Source organism: Macrobrachium nipponense, chromosome 8 (genome assembly GCF_015104395.2).
Source record: "Macrobrachium nipponense isolate FS-2020 chromosome 8, ASM1510439v2, whole genome shotgun sequence".
Taxonomy (NCBI): domain Eukaryota; kingdom Metazoa; phylum Arthropoda; class Malacostraca; order Decapoda; family Palaemonidae; genus Macrobrachium; species Macrobrachium nipponense.
The window spans coordinates 66,007,914-66,035,854 of NC_087203.1; the positions used below are offsets into that span (position 1 = coordinate 66,007,914).

At 37.9% G+C, this 27,941-nt stretch overlaps 1 protein-coding gene across 1 annotated transcript in view; it reads left to right on the forward strand.

The window, feature by feature from the left end:
* The window catches only part of LOC135222815 (DNA-dependent protein kinase catalytic subunit-like), a 763,170-nt gene that overhangs the window by 71,276 nt on the left and 663,953 nt on the right, over positions 1-27,941 (forward strand). Inside the window, exon 3 of the mRNA XM_064261121.1 lies at positions 16,667-16,844. Within this exon, the coding sequence (XP_064117191.1) occupies positions 16,667-16,844 (178 nt within the window). The remainder of the gene's footprint in view (positions 1-16,666; positions 16,845-27,941) is intronic.

The window sequence follows — 27,941 nt, forward strand, 5'->3', positions numbered from 1 at the left end:
GAGTTTATCCTAAAAATGCATTTAGTCATGAAAAGAAGAAAACACAGTAATTAATGAATCTTGCTCTATGATAAAATTCGCAATTTTGTTAATTTTCTGGGATATAGTATTTGGGCTCAAAAAAAAAAAAGTATGTAAAGTTGTTTATGATAGAGTTTAGAGGATACTTATGTAAAATACAATGTAGTTTGTAGAATGGTGTAACCACTATCACATTATGTAAAAATAGTATGTACGAATGAGACTGTAGGTTTGGTGACGTCACGGTCATCATACTTATTTTTTTCGTGAATGAATATACATTTATGATAAAAAATAGTTACTTTACTGCTTACAGCTTACAGTACCATACTGTAATATTAATGTAATCACATCAAAATAAAGTAATCAGTGCATACTGTGAACTTGTAAAGTGTATTTTTGTCTTTTGAAAAATGCATTCCCCAAGGAATTATTCCTTGAAGAGGCTTTTTAGTATGAAGATAAGCCAATAATATATAAGCTATGCATTTTATTATGAATATATGACAATAATATATAAGGTAAAAATGGTTTTATTACGTTTACGCTTCGTCGCCGATCGCTAACAACAATACGATAATCTATGACAATTATTGTTTGTATGACTGCAGTGTTAAGAGAAGTTGATTACGTTATACCAAAACAATAATGAAGTTCGAATTGAAAATTAATGTTTTCCTAAATGTTATTGTTACTGTAATAACACTACTACTATTAACATTTTTAGAACATTTATGAATATGTTAAGAATGACAAAGGTCGCTGTGAAGTGTAACTCAATGTTTACATTGCTGCTGGCCACTCAACTACAAGTTGATGTCAATGATGTGGAATTATTCCATGAATAGGCTATATATTATGAAGATATGCCAATAATATATAAGGTGAGAATGGTTTTATTACCTTTATTGTCAGTTAATATCATAATGTGAATCTGTTAATGCATTTGCTGGTTATCGGAACCAGACGAGGCTTATCCTACCATAGACAAGCCTGTGATGCTGGGATTCATACCAGCGATATAGACTGAGAAGTGGTCCAAGGAAAAACCCGTGATTAACTGAATCCGTGATTGCTGATCCGCGACTAAGCAAGGCCCCACTGTAAAGCTAAATTGACAAGTAAACAATGAAATACAACAATTTGGACCATTCAATACCTAACCTAACTGTTACTGTACCTGTAAATAAAGTATATTAGTGTACAGTGTACAAGAAATACTGTACGTACATCTACATACGTATGTAGTAAAATGTGGAACCTTACCTTTCATGTGGGGCGATGTCCGAAAGTGGCGACAGAGGAGGAGTTCAAACACAGAAAACATGAACACTTAACTCTATGAAACACGTTAAAAAATGGCAGAAAACATTAACACTAAACTTTACGAAACACATTAACAAATGGCAGAAAACATTAACACTTCTTGATTATCTTCATCTTCATCTCCATAGGAAGCATTATCCTTTTTCCATGAACTTCAGCAATATTCTTGGGACCCATGGCTAATAACATAAGTAATTAAGCTCACACACTACACGATAAATTAACTTACAGTACAATGAAAGCAAAATCACTAACATGAATTTACGTTAACGAACTAAATCTATGTGAACGAACGAATTCCACGTTTGTACGATAACGCTGCCAAAACGAAATGGTCGAGGAACTCACTTACGTAGATGCATGATGGAATAGATGCTGACCAATAGGAGAGCAGGATCCTACGGTGGTAACTAGCATCAGGAACCAATTGGAGAGGGGGAGGATGGTGGCGAGTCTGCTGAGTTGGTGGCGCGCAAGTTTTAAAATTGTTCTTGGCGGCCAGGGCGAATCTCGGACTTTTCAGTACACCCTTTCACAACCTGAATTATTTTCGTACACAGAAGCAAAAAAATCTTCGTCTTTGCCTTCGTAACCTGGATTTTTCGTATGTAGGGGTATGATTGTACAAGAATTAGGAATTCCAGTAAACCACCAGTTGGGAATGGTAATAGTGTCTAAGGATTTTCGGGTTTTCTGACCTCGAAAAGAATAGAATCTTGCCTAAAGAAAGTACGGGAAATTCTTTCTCTAGAAAAATGCTAAGCCAACACTTGGATGAGCCTCGTCAGTTTTCTATTGTCAGTTAAACAATTCATACATCTGGGCAGACTACATCTCATACCCCTGAGCTGGAACAAGAAGGGTCTTCCAGACTCTTATATGTTTCCAGTGATGAGAGAGATAAAGGAGGACCTTCTCTGGTGGAACTCAAAGGAGAGATACTTGCACTGAAAGTCTTTTCCCGTTGAGCCCAGACCTGAACTTCTCAGATGTGTCGGACCTGGGATGGGGAGCTTGTTTAGAGAAAAGCGAGGCATCAGGGATATGGTCCCCATAACAAAGGTCTTTCCACAAATGTGAAAGAACTAAATTCTGTTCTTTAGGCCTTCAGTCCTCTCAAGAGGCAAAGAACAAGACAATTGTAGTCCACTCAGACAACATGACAGCACACTTTTACATAACAAAGCAAGGAGGGAGTGTCTTTCTCCCTGTACGAGGCAGCGAGAGATCTTCTCTTCTGGGCAGACCAGAACAGCACCAGAATAATTACCAGGTTCATCCAAGGAAGGATCAATGTTTAAGCAGACTAGCTAAGCCATCATGGACAAATCATCTCGACGAAATAAGACAGGTGTTAAGTTTTTGTCAAACAGAATGTCTATCTAATTCTGATAGCACCTTTCTGGCCATTGAAGGAATGGTTTACCGATGTCATCGACCACCTAGCAGATTTTCCAAGGGCGCTTTGTCAAAAGAGGCAGCTACTCAGACAACCCCACTTCCAGAGGTTCTGCCAAGGACTGTCGTTTCTGGCCTTGACAGGTTTCAAACTGTCAAGAAACTCCTTAGTAAGAAAGGATTTTCTAGAGTGGCTGCAGAGGCAGTCACTAGATGCAGAAGGCAATCCTCTAAAGACATCTATCAAAATAAGTGGAGGATCTTGAGAGAGTAGTGCAGGCGCACCAATGTCTCCTCTTCTCAGACCTCAGTGACCCAAATAGCAGACTTCTTATTGCAATTAAGATCAGTGAGGAGACTTTCAACATCCACCATTAATGGCTTCAGAGCCATGTTGGGTTCAGTCTTTCGTCATAGAGGAAAGGACTTGTCCTCCAATCCGGACATCTCGGATCTTATTAAGTCTTTGGACACCTCCAAGAGTAAAGATTTGCCTGCAGTACCTTGGAATCTCGACAGCTTTGAATTTGTTGTCAGGTCCTCACTTTGAATCTAAGCATTCTATCTCCCTAAGAAACTTGACTAGAAAAACCCCTTTTCCAATATCTTTGGCGATGACAAAGAGGATCAGTGAAATACATGCCATGGATGAAAGGGTAGGCTTTTCGAAAGGGAATGCTATCTGCTCATATTCCCTTTGGTTTTTGGCCAAGAACGAGTCCCCCTCTAACCCATGGCCTCGTTCTTTCTCTATTTAGAGCCTGACAGAAGTTCTGGGATCTAATGATGTGGAAAGAGCTGATCGTTGTGTCCAGTTATCTTTAAAATACTACTTGCTTAGAACTAATGACATTCTGGGCGATTCTTAATCTGTGGTGCTCTGTTAAGAACCTGTCTAGACCTTTGTTTAAGAATGGACTAGCCTTGTTTCTCAGAGATTGATAGCATTGGAAAGGCGTATTCCAGGAAGCCACTGCCTTTTGGCTAGTTCAGCGGATTCAAGTCCAGAACATGGGCGCCAATGGCGCAACAGTGGCAAGTCAAGCAAGTCAGTAACAGAAGTGTTGTGCACCCCTCAGGTGCCTTGTAAGAAAGTAAAAGAGGCAGTTCCCTCATACAGTTTTTGGGACAGCCCAAAAATGTTTTCAAATGAATGTGTAGACGAACGTCAAGTACTAGTGGGGGAATCTTCAAGATGTAGGCGTGCCGTAACACCAGTTTGGTGAGTCAGTGAATGAACTTTTTACAGATCGACCTTTAGTGTCTAAGCCCCCACTGGTGCCACACCGCTCGGCACCAGACAAACTCCTGTTGTTGCCTGAGCGCCCATTTGCGCATGTTCAGTCATTTGCTTCTGAGCACCCATTTGCACCTGAGCAGTTTTTGCTCCTGAGCATCCACTTGCACCTAACGTCCTCTGGTGCCAGAGCTCCTTTGCGCTTCTGAGCATACATTTACGCCTAAGTTCGAGTAATCTTGTTCATCTGAGCAGTTGAAGACTTCAGAACTCATCTGATCATAGACTTACAGCTTTGGATGAGCATTCAGAGTCTTTAAGCTCATGGGGATCCTCATGACAAGAGATAGAGAGTTTCTGGCACCAATGCCATTACAACAAACTTCAGTGTTGTCGGATCCTCTTTCACCCTCATTAAACAGTGACTGGACAATATTTTAGGATGTTTCAAGAAAATGTCAACTGCTACTAAGGACTTTGCAACTACTTCTGCATCTTCAGTTGAAAAAGAAGGAGACAAGTAATTGGAAGACCCCTTCTTCAGCTTACACATCTTTATTGTTTTTTTTTGCTACAGAGCTATCCATCCTATTTATCTCCTGCAGCTTCTTCCACAAAATCCATATCTGCTCAAACAATCCCACTTCATCCGGTATCACCATGGATTATATACTCTGGCCCTGACAGGATTCAGACTGCTAGTGATCTTATTAGAGCAAAAGGCTTTTCGCGAAGAGCGACAGAAGCTATTGCGAGGTTTAGAAGAAGCTCTTCTGCCAAGCTCTACCAGTCGAAGTGGAGAGTCTTTAGATTGTGGTGCAGACAAAATCACATCTTTTCTTCTAAGACCTCTATAACAGAGATCGCAGATTTCCTGTTATATCTGAGGGATTCTAGAAAGCTGTCAACGTCTACAATTAAGGGATGTAGATCCATGCGTTCATCTGTTTTAAACATAGAGGGCTCGACATCTCGAACGACCAGGACATCAGTGACCTTATTAAATCTTTTGAGTCCTCAAAAGTAGCTAAGTCTGGGGTAGTCAACTGGAACTTGGATGTTGTGTTGAACTGGATTTTCAGTCTGCAGTTTGAGCCTCTTAATGCTTCTTCATTAAGGAATTTAACGAAGAAGACTCTTTCCTTAGTCGCTTTAGCCATGGCAGGCAGGATAAGTGAATTACAAGCAATTAGTAAAGAAGTAGGTGTCGCCCAGAATAATGCAGTGTGTTCTTATGTAAAGTAGTTCCTTGCAAAGAATGAGAATCCATTGAATCCTTGGCCTCATTGTTTCATAATTAAGAACTTGATGGACATTGTGTGAGCAGAAGATGAGGAACATTCTTTATGTCCTGTCAGAGCCATCGGACACTACTTGATTAGGACAGAAATGTTGAGAGGCAATTCGGATTGACTCTGGTGTTTGGTGAGAGAACCCTCCCGTCCTCTCTCCAAGAATGCTATTTCATTCTTCTTGAGGAGTCTGATTTCAGAAGCTCACGCTCAAGTGCAAGATCAGACTCCGTGTACTGAAAGTGAAGGCTCACAAAATTCTTGCAGTGGCGACTTCATTAGCTTTGAGACATAACATGTCGCTATCCTCCGTTCTGCAATCGATGTTCTAGAGGTTGAAATAAGTTTTCACATCACATTACTTAAAGGACGTTAGGACTTTTTGAAAATTGTTGTAGATTTGGACTGTTGTCGGTGGTAGTTATGGTGTTGGGAAAGGAAGCATAGGGAGACCTGTTTTCCCCTCTCCTATCTCCTTGCTTTAGATTTGAAGGTTTTTGAGTCATTGGGGAAGCCTAGGGGTACACTGTACCCTGAGTACCCTCCACTTTTTTTATGGTTAGGGTATGGTTATGGTTTTTAGTGTAAGTGAGAGTGCTGACCAGAGGCAGTAGTCACCTGCAGATGCTCTCTCACAAGGTAAGGTACTGCAAACATTCTTGACTTATTACTTTTTTTTTTTTTTTTTTTTTTTTTTTGCAAAATCCTTATGTTTATTTTAAAGTCTGCTGTTTTTAACAGTAAGTTGATGTATTGTGGCATAATTAATCTCTTTCGTGCATTTAACCCTCTTACGCCGATTGGACGTATTAAACGTTGAGTCAAAATGTCTCCCATATGCCGATTGGACGTATTATACGTCGAATCAAAAAAGTTTTTTTTTTAATTCGCGGAAAAATACTTATAGGCCTACCAGCCGAAAACTTTTGAATCGCGCCGAAATGTGTACGTCGCATTCTCCTAATATTTGCTCCTTTTCATATTAGGCGTTTTATAGAGTTTCATATATGAAAATGTGCGCAAATTCATGAAGAATACAAACAAAAGTATTTGAAGGTTGTAGCTTTTCTCATTTTTGCAATATTTGCATATAAAAAATATATATATAAAAATTTCAACATTTGGTCAACTTTAACTCATCCGAAATGGTTGAAAACTGCAATTCTAAGCTAAAACTCTTACAGTATCGTAATATTCAATCATTTATCCTTATTTTGAAACAAATTGGAAGTCTCTAGAACAATATTTAGATCTATGGTGAATTTTTGAAAAAAACTTTTTTGTATGTCCGTGCGTTACGAATTTATGCATCATTTTGGGATAATATTTGTTCTGTGTTGCTTTGATCGTTTTACAATGTGTTATATATCAAAATGATCGCAATTTAGTGTACAATACAACGATAAAAAAAGTAACTGGTTAGCTTTAACCGTTTTTCGCACAGCTTGATTTGAATACAATTATGTATGAATTTTTTTCTTGTCGCTACCATATATTGCATTATTTATATATGATTATGATATTTTTTTTCATTTCTGATGGTTGCATACTAAACTTCAGGCAATGTCAAAAAAATGAGCCAAAAATGAACTCTTAATCTTTAAAACTAAGTGCGCTGTGATTTTTTGAAAAAAATATTTTTTTCGCTTCCGCGCTCACTTTAAACCTGCCTCGGCATACGGGGGACATTATGGTTTTTAGGGCTTCGGCGTAAGAGGGTTAAGATCCAAGTGTAAACAAGCCGATTTCTCTCTCTCTCTCTCTCTCTCTCTCTCTCTCTCCTCTCTCTCTCTCAGACACACACTATTGATTCCTTTGATTATCCTTGTAAAATGTGAATAAAATTGATTTTGCTATTAACCTTTGCCTACTGTGAGTCTGCGACCATTTCAGTTTCCGTAAATGCTTCCCATCTCTCCTCCCTCCATCCCCCAGCCGGCCAGTCGCCACTTTCACTAAACAGTATGTAAATCGTACACAGAAAAAATAAAATTTTGAAAATTTTACTTTATATAAAGTACTGTTTCATTACCTTAAATTCTTAATTCAACTTTAGAACACATTAATAATAGAAAAAATGTGAAAAGGGGGACTTTGTGGGTTGGCTGGAACAAATTATTTCGATTCCCTTTATTTCTTATGGGGATATTTGTTTCATATTTCGAACAAATTGTACTTCGAACAGCCTTCCGGAATGGATGAAGTTCAAAGTCTGAGGAACTACTGTATGTATATGTATACAGTGGTCCCCCCGTATTTGCGGGGTATGCGTACCAGACACCCCCCCCCCTGTGTGCGCAAATACCATATATACTTGTGTATCATGCGACTTTTGAAGCCCTAATTTTGGAGCTAATTTTGAGGGGGTCGCATCTTACATGAGCTATAAAATTTGAGTATGTAATAATCATATATTGGTATCATGATAAAATACAAAGATAATAGATATGCATCTTTTCCTTGGATAAAAGTTTTGTTTTACTTTACTTCATCCAATAATATATTTATTTTCATATTACTATTTGTTTGTATTATAAAATACAAACAGCAGTCAGTGTTATGTTTTGAAACTAAGCTGAGGGTGATTACGAAGTAAGTTGTTTTGCTGTGTTGAACTTAAGTCAGAGCAACTTTCTTGCCTCTAGTTAGCGCAAATGAATCACGTCCTGTCCATTCAGGTGCGGCTGCCTAACTGATTTAGGGTTGATGAGGCTGCATTTGGAATACTAGTAGATTGTTGCAGTGTGATGCCAACATAAATTTCCTACTTAGCTGACAGCAGTGATGTCACCAATGTGCCTTGGTAGTGCCCGACAATGACTCCTTTAATACAGTGCCTTAACCATGTTATAAACTAGAAAATATACATCAGCAGGCTTAAAACATAGGAATCCACACTTCGATCATTCAATTCGGACAACTACAAATATTTCTATGCAAAACATCAACTTCGGGTGGTTATTTTGGCGCCCATCTTGAAAAATGGCTGCCATTTTGGATTTTCACTTCGCCAATCGGGCAGATTTGATTAGTATCCCTTGGAGAACAATTGTGCCAAATTTGATGTTTGTATCATCATTTGCACGATTCTTCTAAAAAATTACTCTTATCTGTCCACTAACTGGTTTAATCTCCCTCTTATAGCTTCCTTTGTCTTCTTCAGCGGAAATCTCTTGTAAGTCTCTCTTTTTAGTAGGAGGTTGCATATAGAGGAAATGATGGTCCAATGGTAACTCTTTGGGACGAGCTCCATAAGTAATTGGAGATATTCTTGGACATTTGGAGACTGAATAACAGGAAGTGTCTGCCCACATACTTTTTGGTTTTCTAGCATGGTTTTAGTCCCTTTCCAAAGAACAGTCAGACTAGTGATACACATGCAGAACATATTCCACTTACCAATACATCATCAGTCATGCAAGTTCCTTCAAGATGTTTTTACAAGAAGGTAGTCCTGTTCTGTGCACTTTGTTTGAGTTAGTGTGCAGCCCTCCATAAGTTTTGTCAGGGACTTTGTTGCCCATTGGTTTCTACTTAATCAGTGATTCAAGTTGGCCAACTCTGTCAACAGTATTCCAAAGGCCAAGGACTTGTTGCTTCTGGCCCAATTTCTATGCATTATATTTTTAATTCTGTAAATCCCCATTCTTATCTTGTGATGTGGGGATGATACTTAATTATGCATGCTTGTTGGTCAAAGATGAATAGGCATATGCTTCTTGAAGAATTTTAGGCCTGAAGGAAACTTCCTATATGGTAAGGGCTTTTCCTTATTAGAAAACATGGCCTCACTGTGGATTTTTCCAGATAATCATGCTCAATTAATGTACAGTTTCAGCATAAAAATTATGACTTACAGATTACATTCATTAAATTGGTAAGTAATCCAGAATCATCTTTGGCTCCAGGAAAGTAGGAGGACTCTGTAACCAAGAATTGCCCATTTTGTTAGTAAACCTAAGTCCAGGTTTTGGTCTTTTCCCTTTTTCATGCAACACAGAGTTTAACTAGTATCATTACACTTTCATGCAACATAGAATGGTCAGCACTACAACTGGTAAAACTTTTCATTTGTCAGGGCAGTGGAAAGAACATCAGGATGCTTAGTTTATTCCTGGTCAGAAACAAAGTCTTTATGGGGAGTTTGCTACTTTGAGTGAAATGAAACAACACATTGGTTTGATCATTCATTCTGTGGAAGTGCAGTGTTTTGGCAATTGGGGATTCAAGAAAAAAACTGCCTACAAGGACCTTTATATCCATACACTTCCATTAACCCTCTTACGCCGACTGGACGTATTTTACGTCAACATTTTTTGTCTCCTGTGTGCCGACTGGATGTATTTTACGTCGACTTACAAAAGTTTTTTTTAAATTTGCGGAAAAATACTTATAGGCCTACCAGCCTAAAACTTTTGAATCACGCGCCTTGGGGGATGCTGGGAGTTCACGGATCAAGGTGTTGTTTTGTTTACAATCATTACGCAGGCGCGCAAGCGCGAATTTCTTTCTTACCGCACTAAAAAGTATCTGTGACACATCTCGGAAATTATTTCGTCACTTTAACATAATTTTTGTACCATTGTAAATTAGCCGTTACATGAAGTATTATATATGAAAATGTGCGCATTTTTATGTAGAATACAACAATAAAATACTCATGATTGTAGCTTTTATCAGTTTTGAGATATTTTCATATAAATAACGATAATTGCCAAAATTTCAAGCTTCGGTCAACTTTGACTCTATCGAAATGGTCGAAAAACGCAATTGTAAGCTAAAACTCTTATATTTTAGTAATATTCAATCATTTACCTTAATTTTGCAGCTAATTGGAAGTCTCTAGCACAATATTTCGATTTATGGTGAATTTATGAAAAAACTTTTTCCTTACGTCCGTGCGGTAACTCTTCCGAAAAAAATCATACATGTGATTGTGGTAATGTTTGCACCATTTTAAAATTAGCCGTTATATAAAGTTTTATATATGGAAATGTGCGCAATTTCATGCACAATACAACTGAAAACAACCCATGGTTGTAGCTTTTATCAGTTTTGAGATATTTTCATATAAATAACGATAATTGCCAAAATTTCAACCTTCGATCAACTTTGACTCTACCGAAATGGTAAAAAAACGCAACTGTAAGCTAAAACGCTTATATTCTAGTAATATTCAAGCATTTACCTTCATTTTGCAACAAATAGGAAGTCTCTAGCACAATATTTCGATTTATGGTGAATTTATGAAAAAACTAACATTTTCTTTACGTCCGCGCGGTAACTTCCGAAAAAATCATACGTGCGATTGTGGTAATGTTTGCACCATTTTAAATTAGCCGTTACATAAAGTTTTATATATGAAAATGTGCGCAATTTCATGTAGAATACAACAAAAAATAATTGAAGGTTGTAGCTTTTCTCATTTTTGAAATATTTGCATATAAATCACGATAAATAGAAAAAAAACCACGTTCGGTCAACTTTGACTCTACCGAAATGGTCGAAAAACGCAATTGTAAGCTAAAAATATTACAGTCTAGTAATATTCAGTCATTTATCTTCATCTTGAAACAAATTCGAAGTCTCTAGCAAAATATTTAGATTTATGGTGAATTTAAAAAATCTTTCCTTCCCTCCGCGCGTGGATTCTCCGCCACAAATCTCCTAAATGCGTACGTACCATTCTCGGAATATTTGTTCCGTTTCATATTAGGCATTTCATAGAGTTTTATATATGAAAATGTGCGCAATTTCATGTAGAATAAAACGAAAAATATTTGAAGGTTGTAGCTTTTCTTATTTCCGAAATAATTGCATATAAAAAATATATATATAAAAAAATTCTACATTCGGTCAAAATTTAACTCGTCAGATATGGTCGAAAACTGCAATTGTAAGCTAATACTCTTACAGTATAGTAATATTCAATCATTTGTCTTCATTTTGAAAGAAATTGGAAGTCTCTAGGACAATATTTAGATTTATGGTGAATTTTTGAAAAAAGTATTTGTTTACGTCCGCTCGTTATGACTTCATGCATTATTTTGTGATAATATTTTCTCTGTGTTGCTTTTATCGTTTTACAATGTGTTATATACCAAAATGATTGCAATTTAGAGTACATTACAACGAAAAAAAAAGTAACTTGTTACCTTTAACCGTTTTGCGCACAGTGCGATTTGAATACAATTATATATGAAATTTTGTTTTTGCGCTATCATATATCGCATTATTTATATATGATAATGATAATTTTTTCATTTCTGATGGTTGCATACTAAACTTCAGCCAATGACAAAAAAAGGAGCCAAAAATGAACTCTTAATCTTGAAAACTAAGCGCGCTGTGATTTTTTGAAAAAAATATTTTTTCCGCTTCCACGCTCGCTCTGAAACACCTCCGGCACACGGGAGACAATTTTTTTTTACCGCTTCGGCGTAAGAGGGTTAACTTAGGCATCTCCTTAACTACTTGGAGATGTTAGAATGTCCCCAATAAGAAGATTTTCTCAAGTTATCATAAGATCTGTCCATAAGGTATCATAGGGTCTGTCCTTAATTTAAAACAGCCGTGGCCTGAGGTCAGAAGCAGTTGTCTGTGTATTGCTGAAGGTGCCATTCTAGAGGAATTTTCAGCACCTGGAACATTGTAGACATAAATGTTTTCTGTTTAGAGATAATAAGACTTTAAACTGCCTACTTCAAAGTTATCGTTCCATATGTACTTTACTTGGTATTGCATCAAGTACTTTTAGATCTGCTGAGGATCAGTACTGTAAGGTGTTGCCAGCACCCTTCTTTAAGCTGTTGTAAAGGGAATGCTATTTTAGCTTTCTGCCTTAGAGCTAAGGGTAATGTTAAAATGTTGTTTTACAGTGACTTGTAGGAATTCCAATGTAACCCCTTAGTGTGGAAGAAGAGGAAACTTCTCTGTCCTGTCGGGGCAATTAAAATTGAATCAAATAGGTTAAACCTAGAACACCTGTATCATCTTTTAGAAACCTTGAACATTTTTGTCAAAGGTTAATCCTGGAAGAGGCAAAGTTAACCTTTTGTTTTGTGGTTTTAGGAAACATAGATGTCCTTGTCAAAGGTTAACCCTGGAAGAGGCAATAATTAAACCTTTTGTTTTGTGGCTTTAGAAAACCTAGCTGTCTTTGCCAATGGTTAAGCTTGAAAGCAAAGTTAACTTTTTGTTTTGTGGTTTTAGAAAACCTAGAATGTATTTGTGAAGGTTGAGCCTGAAAGAGGCCAAGGAGGAGGACAAACGGCAGATAACGTACGTACACTTAACTTTACTAAAACACAAAAAATTTAAGGAAAACTATAAAACTGAAATTTACAAAACACATTAACAAAACTGTAACACTTAACTTTACAAAAAACTTAAAAATTAAATTTTTTTTTCTTTTTTTGATTTTTTACTTTTTTGTTTTTTTTACTTTTACGTAGGTTTTTTTTTTATATATATATATACAGAATTTCAACTTCATCACCACTTTCAATGTTCTGTTTATCACTTGGTTCTTCCTCTTTGCTTTCAACTTTCTGTTTTTTATCACTTGGTTCTTCCTTTTTGTTTACTCCTGCTAATGCTGAAGGCCTCTTTCAAAAATAACGATCCAAGGAAGATTGCTTCTGCCTACTTTTCACAATGTTCTTGAAACGACTCAGGCAAACGTCATCGAACTGCGCAAGCATACGACCTGTGTGAGCCTTTTCGGGGTGTCTTTTTTTCTACAAATGATTGCACTTTATGAAAAGCGGCTAGAACATCCTTAATTTCTGTGTTCTCCTCTTCCTCGCCGCTGCTAGAGAACTCCTCTTGAACGACGTTATGTTGCATGGCCTCCAACTCCTTCAGGTCATCCGTCGTAAGCTCCTCTTGGTGCTCCTCAAGAAGGTCGTTGATGTCGTCCTCTTCGACGACCAGCCCCATGGACTTGCCGAGTGCAAGCAACGATCTCGTCAAGATCTGGTTCCAAAACAGTTTCGGGATCGTCAACTGATTCTGACTCTGCAGCACCAGCTTCGCCCACGTCGAAAACCTCGAAGTCTCGGGCGGATACGGCATCAGGCCAGAGTTCCCTCGACGAGGGATTCAAGGTTCGCCTCGAAACTTCCTGCCAAGCTTGGTCGATGAGTCGGATGCAAATGACGATGTCGAAATGCTCCTTCCAAAATTGACGCAAGGTGAAGTTTGTGGTATCGGTGATGTCGAAACATCTCTTGAAAAGATGTTTCGTGTACAGCTTCTTAAAGTTCGCTATCACTTGCTGGTCCATGGGCTGGAGGAGAGGGGTGGTGTTGGGCGGAAGAAAAAGAATCTTGATGAAGGAGTACTCCGCTAGGATATCTTTCTCGAGGCCAGGAGGGTGGGGAGGGGCATTGTCCAACACCAGCAGACATTTCAGAGGGAGGCGCTTCTCTTCCAAAAATTTCTTCATTGTCGGGCCGAAACACAGATTTACCCACTCGGTGAACAAAAGCCTCGTTACCCAGGCTTTTGCATTAGCCCTCCACATCACTGGAAGCTTCTCCTTCAGCATGTTGTGGGCCTTGAAGGCTCGAGGAGTCTTGGAATGATAGACAAGTAGGGGCCTCACCTTGCAATCCCCACTGGCGTTTGAACAAAGTGCGAGCGTAAGCCTGTCTTTCATAGGCTTATGCCCGGGTAGCTTCTTCTCTTCCTCCGTGATGTACGTCCGACGAGGCATTTTTTCCAAAAAAGGCCAGTCTCATCACAATTGAAGACTTGCTGAGAACTGTAGCCTTCCTTGGTCATCATCTCGTCGAAAGTTTTCTTAAATGCTTCGGCCGCTTTCGTGTCCGAGCTGGCAGCCTCCCCATGACGCACCACCGAATGGATGCCAGTCCGTTTATGGAATTTCTCAAACCAGCCATGCGAAGCCTTGAACTCTGGGGTTGGCGTTGAAGTCCCTTCCCCTCCGTCGTCTTCCGCCTGCGCAATCAAATTGCCAAAAATAGCGCTGGCCTTGTGGGCGATTGCTGTCTCTGTTACCATATCGCCAGCGGTTTCTTTGTCTTTTATCCAGACGAGGAGCAGCCGTTCAATCTCCTCGTTCACGTGGATCCTTTTGCTGGACAAAATAGTGATGCCCTTCGACGGTGTAGCTGCTTTGATGGCATCCTTCTGTTTAAGGATGGTGCCTATTGTCGACGGATTACGGCCGTATTCCTTTGCGATCACACTCAATCGCATACCAGCTTCGTACTTCTTTATGATCTCCATCTTTGTCTCCAAAGAGAGCATGCGCTTCTTTCCCTGAATTTCAACTTTCTTGGGACCCATGACTACGTTATCTTGTACGTAATTTACGTATAAGTTACACAATAAAGTTTTTGCACAACACGATAATAGTACTGCAACGAAATCACAAACGAATTTACGTTACTAAACTAAATCGTTGGACTGAACGAATGCCGTGTGCGTACGATAAAGATGTTGGTACGAAGAGGCCGAGATAGGTACGCCACCACGTATACGTATAAGATGCATGATGGGAGGGAAGCTGTCCAATAGGAGAGAAGGATTTCATGGTGGTGACTAGCATCAGGAACCAATGGGAGAGCAGGAGGATGGTGGCGAGTCTACTAGTACTAAGATGGCGGCGCGAGTTTCAAAATTGTTATCCGGGCGAATCTCGGACTTTCAGAAACCTTTCGTATCTTGAAAACTTTTCGTATGTAGAGCCGTTAAATTTTTCGCATTGGCTTTCATATCTCGAGTTTTTCGTAAGTTGAGCCTTTCGTATCTCGAGGTACCACTGTACATTTATTGAAGGCAAACATTCACAATGTGAGCAGCAGTTGTAACTTCATTTAGTGTTAAGTCAATTTGTCACTTCAGAAAAGGATTGATGTGGCGCTCACTACCTTAAGTATACAGAATCATGTTTGAAAGCAATAAAGCCCTTAATCCACTATTAGTAGTGGGTAGTCTTTTCCTGAACTGAAATAAGAGAAATTCTTAGGGCTCTTTTGTTTAAATCCTGGTTTTTAATATTTTGGGGAGGGTGAAGGTACAAATTTTGTATAGGAGCGTACCTTTATATCGTAAAGGTATTTGTTTTAAGTGACTGTCATTTTATAGGGCTTTTGGACCCAGGCACAGGGGTCCCTCATACCGCTTGTTTCATTCTGGCTGAATCGAAGCGGTTTTCTCCGCAGGGCTGCTCTTTGCTGCATATGTATGAGAGCCTTGCTCCCTGAATGGAATCCAACTTCTGGTGGTTGTAAAATCCACCAAGGATTCCAGATCAGGTGAGAATGGTTTGGGTTTCATGCAAGAAACCTTTAACTTGAATGGCTGAGCAGATTTTTGTCTAGCTGCACTACCCACTGTCCTCTTCTTAAAGTGGGAATCAGCTTACTTTAATAGTAGGTAAGATTCATCACAAATGATAAATTTTCATAATGAAATTTATTATTTGGATACTTACCTACTGTTAAAATAGACCCACCCAGCCTCCCCACAACTTAGTGGGCTGTCAAGGAGAATTCTGACAAGCTAAAACATTCGAAACACACCTGGTGGAGAACAAGTAAACTAGACCGTCATCCGGGCAGCCATTCGATTTTTCGTTTTAATGCCGACTCGCCTAATTGGCACGGATATATAGCTAACTTTAACAGTATGCAGGTAAGTATAAATAATAAGATTTATATTTTATTATTTTCATAATAAAATATAAATTTTATTATGAAAATTTATATTTTATTATAAAGATATCATTTTCTCTGCTCAGTTCCAATCTTTCCCAAAAATGGGCTGGTGATGATTCTGAGGAAAGAGCCACAGATTTTTCTAATGGCCATAATGAACTCATGCAGCACTATCATAACACCTTAGTGAACATGTTTAATTGCTTTAACAAGGTGGTACCTCCAGAAACCTCTTACGAAGTGCCTCGTGAAGAAAGGGAAAAGGTGCCCTCAGAGGAGATGTAATTCCTCTTCTTTGCTGCAGTTGTATCTTCATTGTCGTTCATCATACTACACCGCTAATTCATCATCATCATCTATATATAGTACTTATTTGCGAATCAGTGAGTCCACAAATTGCGAGACCACGAATAGCGGTGATTGACTGTATTGCCATCATGACTAAGCAGATAGGATGCACTCCACTTTCTTGTACATTTTTGTAATGTAAAATGTACATCAGACTCTTTCCAAAATTAATAGTGCTGAAGCAGCAATCATTTTTAACAAAACATGTCTACGAGAGGGTCTCCTTCCAAAATGTTTAAAAATAGGTTATAATCTATTTAACAGAGATTTTAATAAAGTTTCAAATTGAATTGTTATGTGCCTTTGTGTTTTGTGACATTATTAATTTTTTTGTAATAATACTTATTTACTTCCAGAAATACAGTCTTTTTCTGTATAAAGTCGACAAGGATGCAAAAGTTCGGTCTAAATCATTGGAGGTTTTTCGTGCAGTAATTCAGAAGTTTTCATCAAGCCTTGATATTGAAGAAGTTGATTTAGACTCACTAGTAGAAAGGCTGTGGGTTGATATTAAAAACAACAAACTGTCCACTGGTAAGTAGAAATAATTAAAATGGTAACTTTGACTTAAGAGAGTGTTTTATGTAAATAAAATCTTACACCAACAGGTCTCTCATAAAAAATTAATATTTAGGCTTCTTGCTGGCACCAGACTCCACTGTTTAACTTTCCCTTAGCATCAACAATTTAAAGATTAGATATATAGAATATTAGTCCCGTAGTACTTGAAACAGATTATGAATAAAGGGTACATGGTAGAAGAATAACAAATAATGTCAGTGTACTCAGCAATTACAAATACTATGACACTTATCACCGGAATAATTATTTAGGAAAATGATTTTTTTTTTGCTGTAAGAAACTAATTTTTTAATGGAATTATTTGTTCCGACACGTTATACAAACCCTCGGTCCTTTACATATGGAATTACTATTCAGCGGCAGCTGGACCGGTCGTAAGATTTACTAACAAGGTAGTTTGGCAGTAACTGCTTGTCCGGTGGTCAGGAGTCCCGCCCGACTGGAGGTAAACATATCACTTTGCTTTCGACTGCCGTCAGGTGAAGACGTGTGCTCGCCGCTCTGCCCGCCTCTGTTGTGAGATTGGTTTATACAAAGCTGGATTAGTTCAACCCTTTTTCTTAGAATATTTGTGGAAGTACAGTGGTACCTCGACATGTGAAAGGCTCAACTTACGAAAAACTCGAGGTACGAAAGCAAATACGAAAAATTTTACAGCTCTACATACAAAAAGTTTTCAAGATACGAAAGGTTGTTGCTGTAAAGTCCCGAGATTCGCCCGGACCACCGAGAACAATTTTAAAACTCCCGCGCCGCCAACTGAGTAAACTCGCCACCATCCTCCCGCTCTCCCATTGGTTCCTGATGCTAGTCACCCTATAAGGTCCTGCTCTCCTATTGGTCAGCATCTACCCCTTGTGCTTTAAGTATTCTATTGGTAAAAGGATGCTGTAAATTGGAAAACTTATTCATGCAATACATTTAACCCTTTACTGCCGACTGGACGTATTTTACGTCAACATTTTTTGTCTCTCATGTGCAGACTGGACGTATTTTACGTCGACTTACAGAAGTTTTTTTTAAAATTCGCGGAAAAATACTTATAGGCCTACCAGCCGAAAACTTTTGAATCTCGCGCCTTGGGGGATGCTGGAAGTTCACGGATCAAGGTGTTGTTTTGTTTACAACCATTACGCAGGCGCGCAAGCGCGAATTTCTTTCTTGCCGCACTAAAAAGTATCTGTGACACATCTCGGAAATTATTTCGTCACCTTGACATAATTTTTGTACCATTGTAAATTAGCCGTTACATGAAGTATTATATATGAAAATGTGTGCATTTTTATGTAGAATACAACAATAAAATACTCATGATTGTAGCTTTTATCAGTTTTGAGATATTTTCATATAAATAACGATAATTGCCAAAATTTCAAGCTTCGGTCAACTTTGACTCTACCGAAATGGTCGAAAAACGCAATTGTAAGCTAAAACTCTTATATTTTAGTAATATTCAATCATTTACCTTAATTTTGCAACTGATTGGAAGTCTCTAGCACAATATTTCGATTTATGGTGAATTTATGAAAAAACTTTTTCCTTACGTCCGTGCGGTAACTCTTCCGAAAAAAATCATACATGCGATTGTGGTAATGTTTGCACCATTTTAAAATTAGCCGTTATATAAAGTTTTATATATGGAAATGTGCGTAATTTCATGCACAATACAACTAAAAACAACCCATGGTTGTAGCTTTTATCAGTTTTGAGATATTTTCATATAAATTACGATAATTGCCAAAATTTCAAACTTCGGTCAAATTTAACTCTACCAAAATGGTTGAAAAACGCAATTGTAAGCTAAAACGCTTATATTCTAGTAATATTCAAGCATTTACCTTCATTTTGCAACAAATTGGAAGTCTCTAGCACAATATTTCGATTTATGGTGAATTTATGAAAAAACTAACATTTTCTTTACGTCCGCGCGGTAACTCTTCCGAAAAAATCATATGTGCGATTGTGGTAATGTTTGCACCATTTTAAATTAGCCGTTACATAAAGTTTTATATATGAAAATGTGCGCAATTTCATGTAGAATACAACAAAAAATAATTTAAGGTTGTAGCTTTTCTCATTTTTGAAATATTTGCATATAAATCACGATAAAAAGAAAAAAAACCACGTTCGGTCAACTTTGACTCTACCAAAATGGTCGAAAAACGCAATTGTAAGCTAAAACTCTTACAGTCTAGTAATATTCAGTCATTTATCTTCATCTTGAAACAAATTCGAAGTCTCTAGCAAAATATTTAGATTCATGGTGAATTTAAAAAAAAATCTTTCCTTCCCTCCGCGCGCGGATTCTCCGCCACAAATCTCCGAAATGTTTACGTCCCATTCTCGGAATATTTGCTCCGTTTCATATTAGGCATTTCATATAGTTTTATATATGAAAATGTGCGCAATTTCATGTAGAATAAAACGAAAAATATTTGAAGGTTGTAGCTTTTCTTATTTCCGAAATAATTGCATATAAAAAATATATATATATTCGACATTCGGTCAACTTTAACTCGTCAGATATGGTCGAAAACTGCAATTGTAAGCTAATACTCTTACAGTATAGTAATATTCAATCATTTGTCTTCATTTTGAAAGAAATTGGAAGTCTAGGAACAATATTTAGATTTATCGTGAATTTTGAAAAAAAATATTTGTTTACGTCCGCGCGTTACGAATTCATGCATTATTTTGTGATAATATTTTCTCTGTGTTGCTTTTATCGTTTTACAATGTGTTGTATACCAAAATGATTGCAATTTAGTGTACATTACAACGAAAAAAAAGTAACTTGTTACCTTTAACCGTTTTGCCCACAGAGCGATTTGAATACAATTATATATGAAATTTCGTTTTTGCGCTATCATATACAGGTAGTCGTCTACTTACGACGGCATTAGGTTCTGGCAGAGCTGTAGTAAATTGATCTTGTCATAAGTCGACGAACCCCTTAGCCTATGTACATGTATTCTATACCTACGAACCACATAGCCTATGTACAGTGGTCCCCCCATATTCGCGGGGGATGTATACCAGACCCCCCCACGAATAGTTAAAATCCGCGAATGTTTGGAACCCCCCTCTAAAAATGCTCATAAACTCCTATCCTAAACATGCAAATACCAAAGTATCCCTTAAAGACCATCCTTCATCAAATATACATAAAATATCCTATTATGGTTCATATTAATCTTTTAAATATTATTAATACTATTTTAAAGTAAATCTTACATTTTATGTTTATACATAAATACATACTATGTATGTACTGAATGACTTAGTTACGGAAGTGAAAATAATTCAGTCCCCCCCATAAGTATTCAGTCATGCACATTTTCTTTCATACTGTTACTATTTGAGACATCCATTTTCTTTTTACAAGGGAACAATGGAAATGTGAAATCACAGATACCAAATGTCTACTTAAAGTATTATCCTACATCAAATATACCATTGAGTTGGTATTATTAATATCATTTTAAAGTAATCTTCAACATTTTACCATTAGAAATATATAAACAGCCAATAGCAGAGAGAGAGAGAGAGAGAGAGAGAGAATGTTATTGTTACTGTTTAATCTCATTAAACGTAATATTATTTGTAAACTAGTACTGTATATTATTATTTTACCATAAAATGTAGTAATGTCCTTAAAGATATACTACTTATACATACACTTCCAGCTCAAACAGAGGGCGAGAGTTACCACTAGCGCATGCTAGTATCTCGTTTGGAGAGAGAGAGAGAGAGAGAGAGAGAGAGAGAGAGAGAGGAGAGAGAGAGAGAGAGAGAGAGAGAGAGAGAGAGAGGGTTGTCCTTATTTAAAAAAGTGAAGTAGATAGATTATTGTTCTTCTTTAAAATACTATCACATATGAATTTTGAATATAGTTATATTACTATTATTATTATTATGCAAAAATATTAATAAACATACACATGTACCATAGAAATTCTCTCATCTCAGTAAAAGAGAGAGAGAGAGAGAGAGAGAGAGAGAGAGAGAGAGAGAGAGAGAGAGAGAGAGAGAGAGAGAAAGTGTTTACATTATCCTGAGATATGGCAACACAGTTGTTGGACCCCAGCCAACTCGGCTTGCTACTGGAGTTCAAAGAGAGATGCGGGGTAAAGAGCATTTTCTTTCATTCTTCCTACGTAATTCTTTTTATTTATAAACTAAAATCTTGCTAATTCACTTTAGTATTTTCTTTAATGAATTTATATTATTGGTGTTTACATTAATATTGATATTTGAAAATTAGTAAATCATCATCCAAAAAACATACATCGCTTTAAGAGAGAGAGAGAGAGAGAGAGAGAGAGAGAGAGAGAGAGAGAGAGAGAGAGAGAGAGAGATTATCGTAGTATTTGTAAAATACTTTCACATATGATTTTTGTAATTACAGTTGTTGCTTATTCCATAGTTAGTTATTTATCTTTGAAAATATTAATAAACATATTTAACGCAATATAGTAACCAATGATAAAAAATCCTCTCATCTCAGTAAAAGAGAGAGAGAAAAGAGAGAGAGAAGATGGAGAGAGAGGAGAGAGAGAGAGAAGAGAGAGACGAGAGAGAGATGAGAGAGAGATGAAGATTGAGGAGAGAGAGGGGGGGTGGAAATTTCATGCCCAAACGTGATGCAGCCACAAATCAGCTCCTTCCCCCTCCCGGTCACTTAACTTGATACGTATATCTGAGTTTTAGTACCTGAGTTAGAGAAAGAATCTGACTGGGATTTCCTTTCGTTCTTCCATAATTTTTAAATTTATAAGCTAAAATCTTACTAATTCACTATGGTATTTTCTTTAATGAATTGATATTATTGCTGTATAAATTAATATCAATATTTGAAAATAGTAAATAATTTATTTATCATACAAAAAAAACATACATCTTTGTAGTAGAGAGAGAGAGAGAGAGAGAGAATTATTATTTTTATTATGTGATATCATTTAAACTTATTAAACTTACTAATACAGTATTAATAAAAATTAATATTTGAAAATTAGTAAATAATTTTTGTATCATAAAAATGTATTTAGTCATGAAAATAAACATCAAAATACACTAATTAGTGATTATTTTCGTCTGAAAATTCCGTGAATGGGCGAGTCCGTCCGCGAATAATTTCTAGATAGATTCCAAAGAAAAATCCGCGAATGTGTGAGTCCGTGAATCCGGAGAACGCGAATACGGGGGGAACACTGTACATGTATTCTGTACCTACCGCATACTATCTATCATATATTATATCCAAAGTATGCACTGTATACTGTCTTTCTTTCAGCATATTGAATAAATTGAATCATGTTTGGGCTGTCTTTTTATCCTTTTTATCATATTCAAACACATGCGTGTACACATGTACGTATTTGTTCGTTTGCATTTTCATTGACAACTTACTAGCCTACATATACATTTTATATCATCCCAAAAATGTGCATGTATAGTACCTATTATTATGTTTAGCATATGAAATCTTATCATGCTCGAACTCCTTGATTAATACTTACTTTTATTACTGTATTTAACATTTTTATTGTAGGCATTCAGACCATCTGTCTGGTCTGTTTACATTTTCTTATTCGCCATTTGCATTGACAATTGGCTACACGTATTATATACTTTTATTTATTTATAGGTTTGAATTAAATACATAATTTGTTATTACATTTGATTTATTTGCAAAACAGAAATACAAAATGAATTACAAAAATACGAATCTTACCATTTTCGAACAAAATTTTACTTCTGAAAATATAAAACAAAACATCGTCTGCTGTTTTCTCTAGCGACCGTTTGTACTGTTGCCAACACGTCTATGTACGTAGTAATACACAAAGTTTTATTTAACAGTAAATTATTTTTTCTTTATAAATTTCAGGCAAACTACAGTAGTGCATAGATAGAATTGATTTACAGTACAGAAAAAATAAAAATTATGAAACATTTGAAATTTGAAAAAAAAAAAAAAATTATTGTCTGCTGGTGGATGGCTGGGGATCGTCCGGGTCATCCGTGGTAGTACTACTGGTAGTGGGGACAGGGGTAGACCGAGATGTTGGTTTAAACATAAACATGCTTAGTTTTGTTTGAATGGTCCGTTTTTTCTTCTCTTCATAAATTTCCCGGTATGGGCGAAAAGCATCAAGAACCATGCGTTCAATTCTTGAAAATCTTTCAGTATTTGGATCCATTCCTTCAAAATGAGCTAGAAGTTTATTTAACTGTGATAAACCTTCTGCTAAGCCTTTAGTCGTGAACATTCTTTGTGGCTCCTCCTCCCCCTCATCCGCCTTTTCTGCTGCTGCTTCTCTCCTTTCTTCTTCAGCAACTTTTTCGTCTTCCAGCGCAATCAGATCTTCAGTTGTTAGTTCTTCCGACTCTTTGTCAAGCAATTCCTCGATTTCTTCCATTTCACATTCTAACGATAGACCTTTGGCTAATGTCACAATTTTTTCACGTATCATTATTAGTTCATTCTCATTATCAAACCCATCAAAAGTATTCACATAGCGTTTAGCGCAATTCTTCCAAATGCCGTTCATGCATTTCTTTGTCACAGCTTCCCATGCTGCAGAGATATTCTTGATGCATTTAAGAATATCGTATTTTTTCCAAAAATCACGTAAAGATAAGTCAGGATCATCATCTGTAGCAGATATAGCTTGGGAAAAGGTGGTTTTTAGATATTTTGCCTGAAAGGCAGCAATAGCTCCTTGGTCCATAGGTTGGATGAGGGGGGTTGTATTGGGTGGTAAAAATGTCACTTTCACGTTGGGATGGAGATCGGCTAGATGAGGTGGATGGCCGGGTGCGTTGTCCAAAAGTAATAACACCTCGAATGGAATAGTGTTTTTGAAACAATATTCACGAACCTGGGGAATAAAGCAGTTTATGAACCAGTCTTCGAAAAGTGCTTGAGTCATCCATGCCTTTTTGTTGGAACGATAGTAGACTGGTAGCGTATGCCTATTCACATTTTTAAGAGCTCGCGGGTTTTCGGAATGATAAATCAAAAGTGGCTTCAGCTTAAACCCGGCGATATTACCGCCAAGCAACAAAGTCAGCCTATCTTTAGATGCCTTAAATCCAGGCATGGCTTTTTCCTCTTGGTAAATGAAGGAGCGTTCCGGCATTCGTTTCCAGAATAACCCGCTCTCATCAACATTGAAAATTTGTTCTGGTAAATAGGCTTCTACAATGACTTCATCCAAACTTTCAATGAACTTTTTCGCACCTTCCTCATCTGCACTCGCTGCTTCCCCAGTGATTCGGACATTATGCAATTGAAATCTTTTCTTAAATCGTTTGAACCATCCTGTACTTGCTGAAAATTCTTGAGTATAATCTGCTCCTGCACGCTCCTTCAACGTATTAAAAATAGTTAAAGCTTTCGTTTGCAGTATGTGAAGGCTTAATGGGACACGTTTTTGGAGTTGGCTTTCAATCCACACATTTAATAGTTTTTCCATTTCGTTTATGGGTCCACTTCGTTGTTTCGTTATCACAGTTGATCTCATAGGTGCTGAACCCTTTACTGCTTCACGAATACGTTCCTTATCTTTCAAAATTGTTGAGACAGTAGAATGCGGTAGGTGAAGATCGCGGGCTATTACACTCACTTTCTTCCCCCCTTCAGACTGCTTTATCACTTTCATTTTCATGTCTAGATCAATAGCTTTTCTTGCTTTCTTAGCAGGCTTGGAAACTGAGCAAGAATTTCTTTTTGAAGACATCTTTGATTGGGGTTTGGAGCAAAGAAACATGTACAATATAGGCTAACCAGTAACCACGTACAAGGACTCAAACACACAGAAACACTGCCGAAAGCTGAGCATCTCTCGGAGATGAGCGTGCTGCCAGTAGCAGGAAAAACTATTGTACGCGCGCTCGACGTATTTTAGCCAAATATAAAATTAAATATTATTATATTGTCGTAGCTGTCGTAAAGTCGGTCTGTCATAAGTTGCATAGGTCGTAAGTAGACGACTACCTTATCACATTGTTTATATATGATAATGATAATTTTTTTCATTTCTGATGGTTGCATACTAAACTTCAGCCAATGACAAAAAAAGGAGCCAAAAATGAACTCTTAATCTTGATAACTAAGCCCGCTGTGATTTTTTGAAAAAAATATTTTTTCCGCTTCCGCGCTCACTCTGAAACACCTCCGGCACACAGGAGACAATTTTTTTTTACCGCTTCGGCGTTTAAGGGTTAATAAAAAAAAAACACATTAGGTAAAGATAGAATAAAGAATAGAAATGAATGGTTATTATACTGTTTGGTAGTTTCAGTAGTTGAAGAGAGATAATGAAAATTTATGGCTTACTGTGTAAAGTGATTGCTTGGCGATCATTCGATACTCGTAAGTGCTGGATGTAAACAGAAGTTTGGAAGCTTTTTTTTGTTTGTTTATTATAGTTAATGGTTACCTAATAATTATTTTAAAAGAGTACATGCAATACATTTAACCCTCTTACGCCGACTGGACGTATTTTACGTCGACATTTTTGTCTCCCGTGTGCCGACTGGACGTATTTTACGTCGACTTACAAAAGTTTTTTTTTAAATTTGCGGAAAAATACTTATAGGCCTACCAGCCTAAAACTTTTGAATCATGCGCCTTGGGGGATGCTGGGAGTTCACGGATCAAGGTGTTGTTTTGTTTACAATCGTTACGCAGGCGCGCAAGCGCAAATTTCTTTCTTGCCGCACTAAAAAGTATCTGTGACACATCTCGGAAATTATTTCGTCACTTTAACATAATTTTTGTACCATTGTAAATTAGCCGTTACATGAAGTATTATACAGGCGGCCCGCGGTTAACGGCGCAATCACTCAACGGCGAATCGGTTTTACGGCGGTCGTCAAAAATATTCATTAAAAAAATAAGGCATTTTCATACATTCAACTTACCTGTCAGATATATACATAGCTATTGACTCCGTCGTCCCCGACAGAAATTCGAATTTCGCGGCACACACTACAGGTAGGTCAGGTGATCTACCGGCCTGCCGCTGGGTGGCAGGACTAGGAACCATTCCCGTTTTCTAATCAGATTCTCTCTGTCGCTGGGAATGTAAACATATGTTTACTTTCCCTCCTGATTTGATTTTCGTGTTTCATCGCCATCGATCTTCTGGGCCGACTTTTACAGGGATGTACTGGATCGGTGGTTCGGCATACGCTTTTAATAACTTTTAATGAATTAACTTCGAAATTTTCGAAGAATAGAGGATGTGTAACTACCGAAGTTTTCGGTAGACAATTACATAGTTTGCAAGAAAGGGAAATATAAATATTTATTCATTGATAAAGTGTAATAAATGTTAAAATTTGATTGAAGTCAGAAAAACGTAGAACTAGATATGCTTTCTTTAGAAGCTTTAATAGCTCTCGTTCTGACGAGCAGTTAGAATATTAACAGTACTAGTAGTGTGGTTTCCTCATCACCTTCTTACTTCACAGAAACTACAAATTCATTTGCAATTTGAAGATAAAGGAATGTAGCTCAAGATACGAGCTATTATAAGGTAAGAAGTGATTATAGTGTTCCCCATTGCAATAGAGGGTGCGTCTGATCGGCTCTGTCTCGCTCCCAGGCCTAGACCTCTTCCAAGCTCCCTGGCCCGGAGGAGAAGGAAAGTCAAAAGCCGTACGGAGGTTATAGACTGCCAGGGATAGCCATTGGAAAGGCATCCTAATTCAATGTGTTCCCCTTATTATTATCGTCTTGACGAATAAGGAGAAGAAACATTCAACGGCGTAGATTAAATGAAGATGCAAGATAATCTCGTCTGGCTATTGGAACCTCAGAAGAGACGGAGAAAGGAAGACATCATTCGATAACAGTTGCGGTAGAGGCATTGCCCTATCCGGGTTCGTCCCCCGTACAGCTGGAGGGGGGGGGGGGGGGGGGCTCTATCCCATGGGGGTTTGAAATAGTTATTTCAATAAATTCCTCATCGGTACGTGTATATGAAAATATATCTATTCTGAGAAAAACGAATTAGATATTAAAGAATATTTGTTGATCGAATGAATTATGTGGATCTCGTTTAGTGATTACACATATAAATATAACTTTTAAGCTTCTAGCTCCTCGGGCATGAAGCTCCGGTAACGAGGCTCAATGCGCCTGAAGCGTCTGAAACAAGGCGCAAAGCGCCTGAAACGAGGCGCAAAGCACCTGAAGAGCCTGAATAGAGGCGCAAAGCCCCTGAAGCACTATGAACCAGGATCTTCATCGGAAATGGAAGTCCTTCTCATTCAGAAGAAAGGGAGGGCTATGGACGAAAATGGAAGTACTATTGTCGAATTCTAAGCAAGAACAAATGTACAAGAGATCAGAACCTTCCGCACAAGCGGAACCTTCCAGAAGGCGGAAGATTCCAGATTCAAATCGCCTTCCAGGCTCTTGGAATTTTCCAAGAAGGAATATTTTCCAAATGTGCAGAACATTTCACATAAGCGGAATTTGACAATCGCTCGGAACCTTCCGCACAAGCGGAAACTTCCAGACGTACAGAACTTTCCAGGCGAGGATCGCCTTTCAGACGCTCGGAACTTTCCAAGCGGGAATCTTTTTCCGGATAAGCGGAACATTCCGAACGCGGAACTTTCCAGGCGCGCGGAACCTTCCGCACAAGAAAAACTTTCCAAGCGCGATACGTCTGCTAGGATCCAGGAGTATTCTGATCACGATACTCCTCCTAGGCGCCAGGAGTATTCGGAACGCGATACTCCTGCCAGGTGCCAGGAGTGTTCCGATCACGATACTCCTCCCAGGCGCCAGGAGTATTCGGAACGCGATACTCCTGCCAGGCACCAGGAGTATTCCGAGCACGATACTCCTCCCAGACGCCAGGAGTATTCGGAACGTGATACTCCTACCAGGCGCCAGGAGTATTCCGATCACGATACTCCTCCTAAGAAAGCGATACTTCTGCCAGGCGCCAGGAGTATTCCGAGCACGATACTCCTCCCAGGCGCCAGGAGTATTCGGAACGCGATACTCCTGCCAGGTGCCAGGAG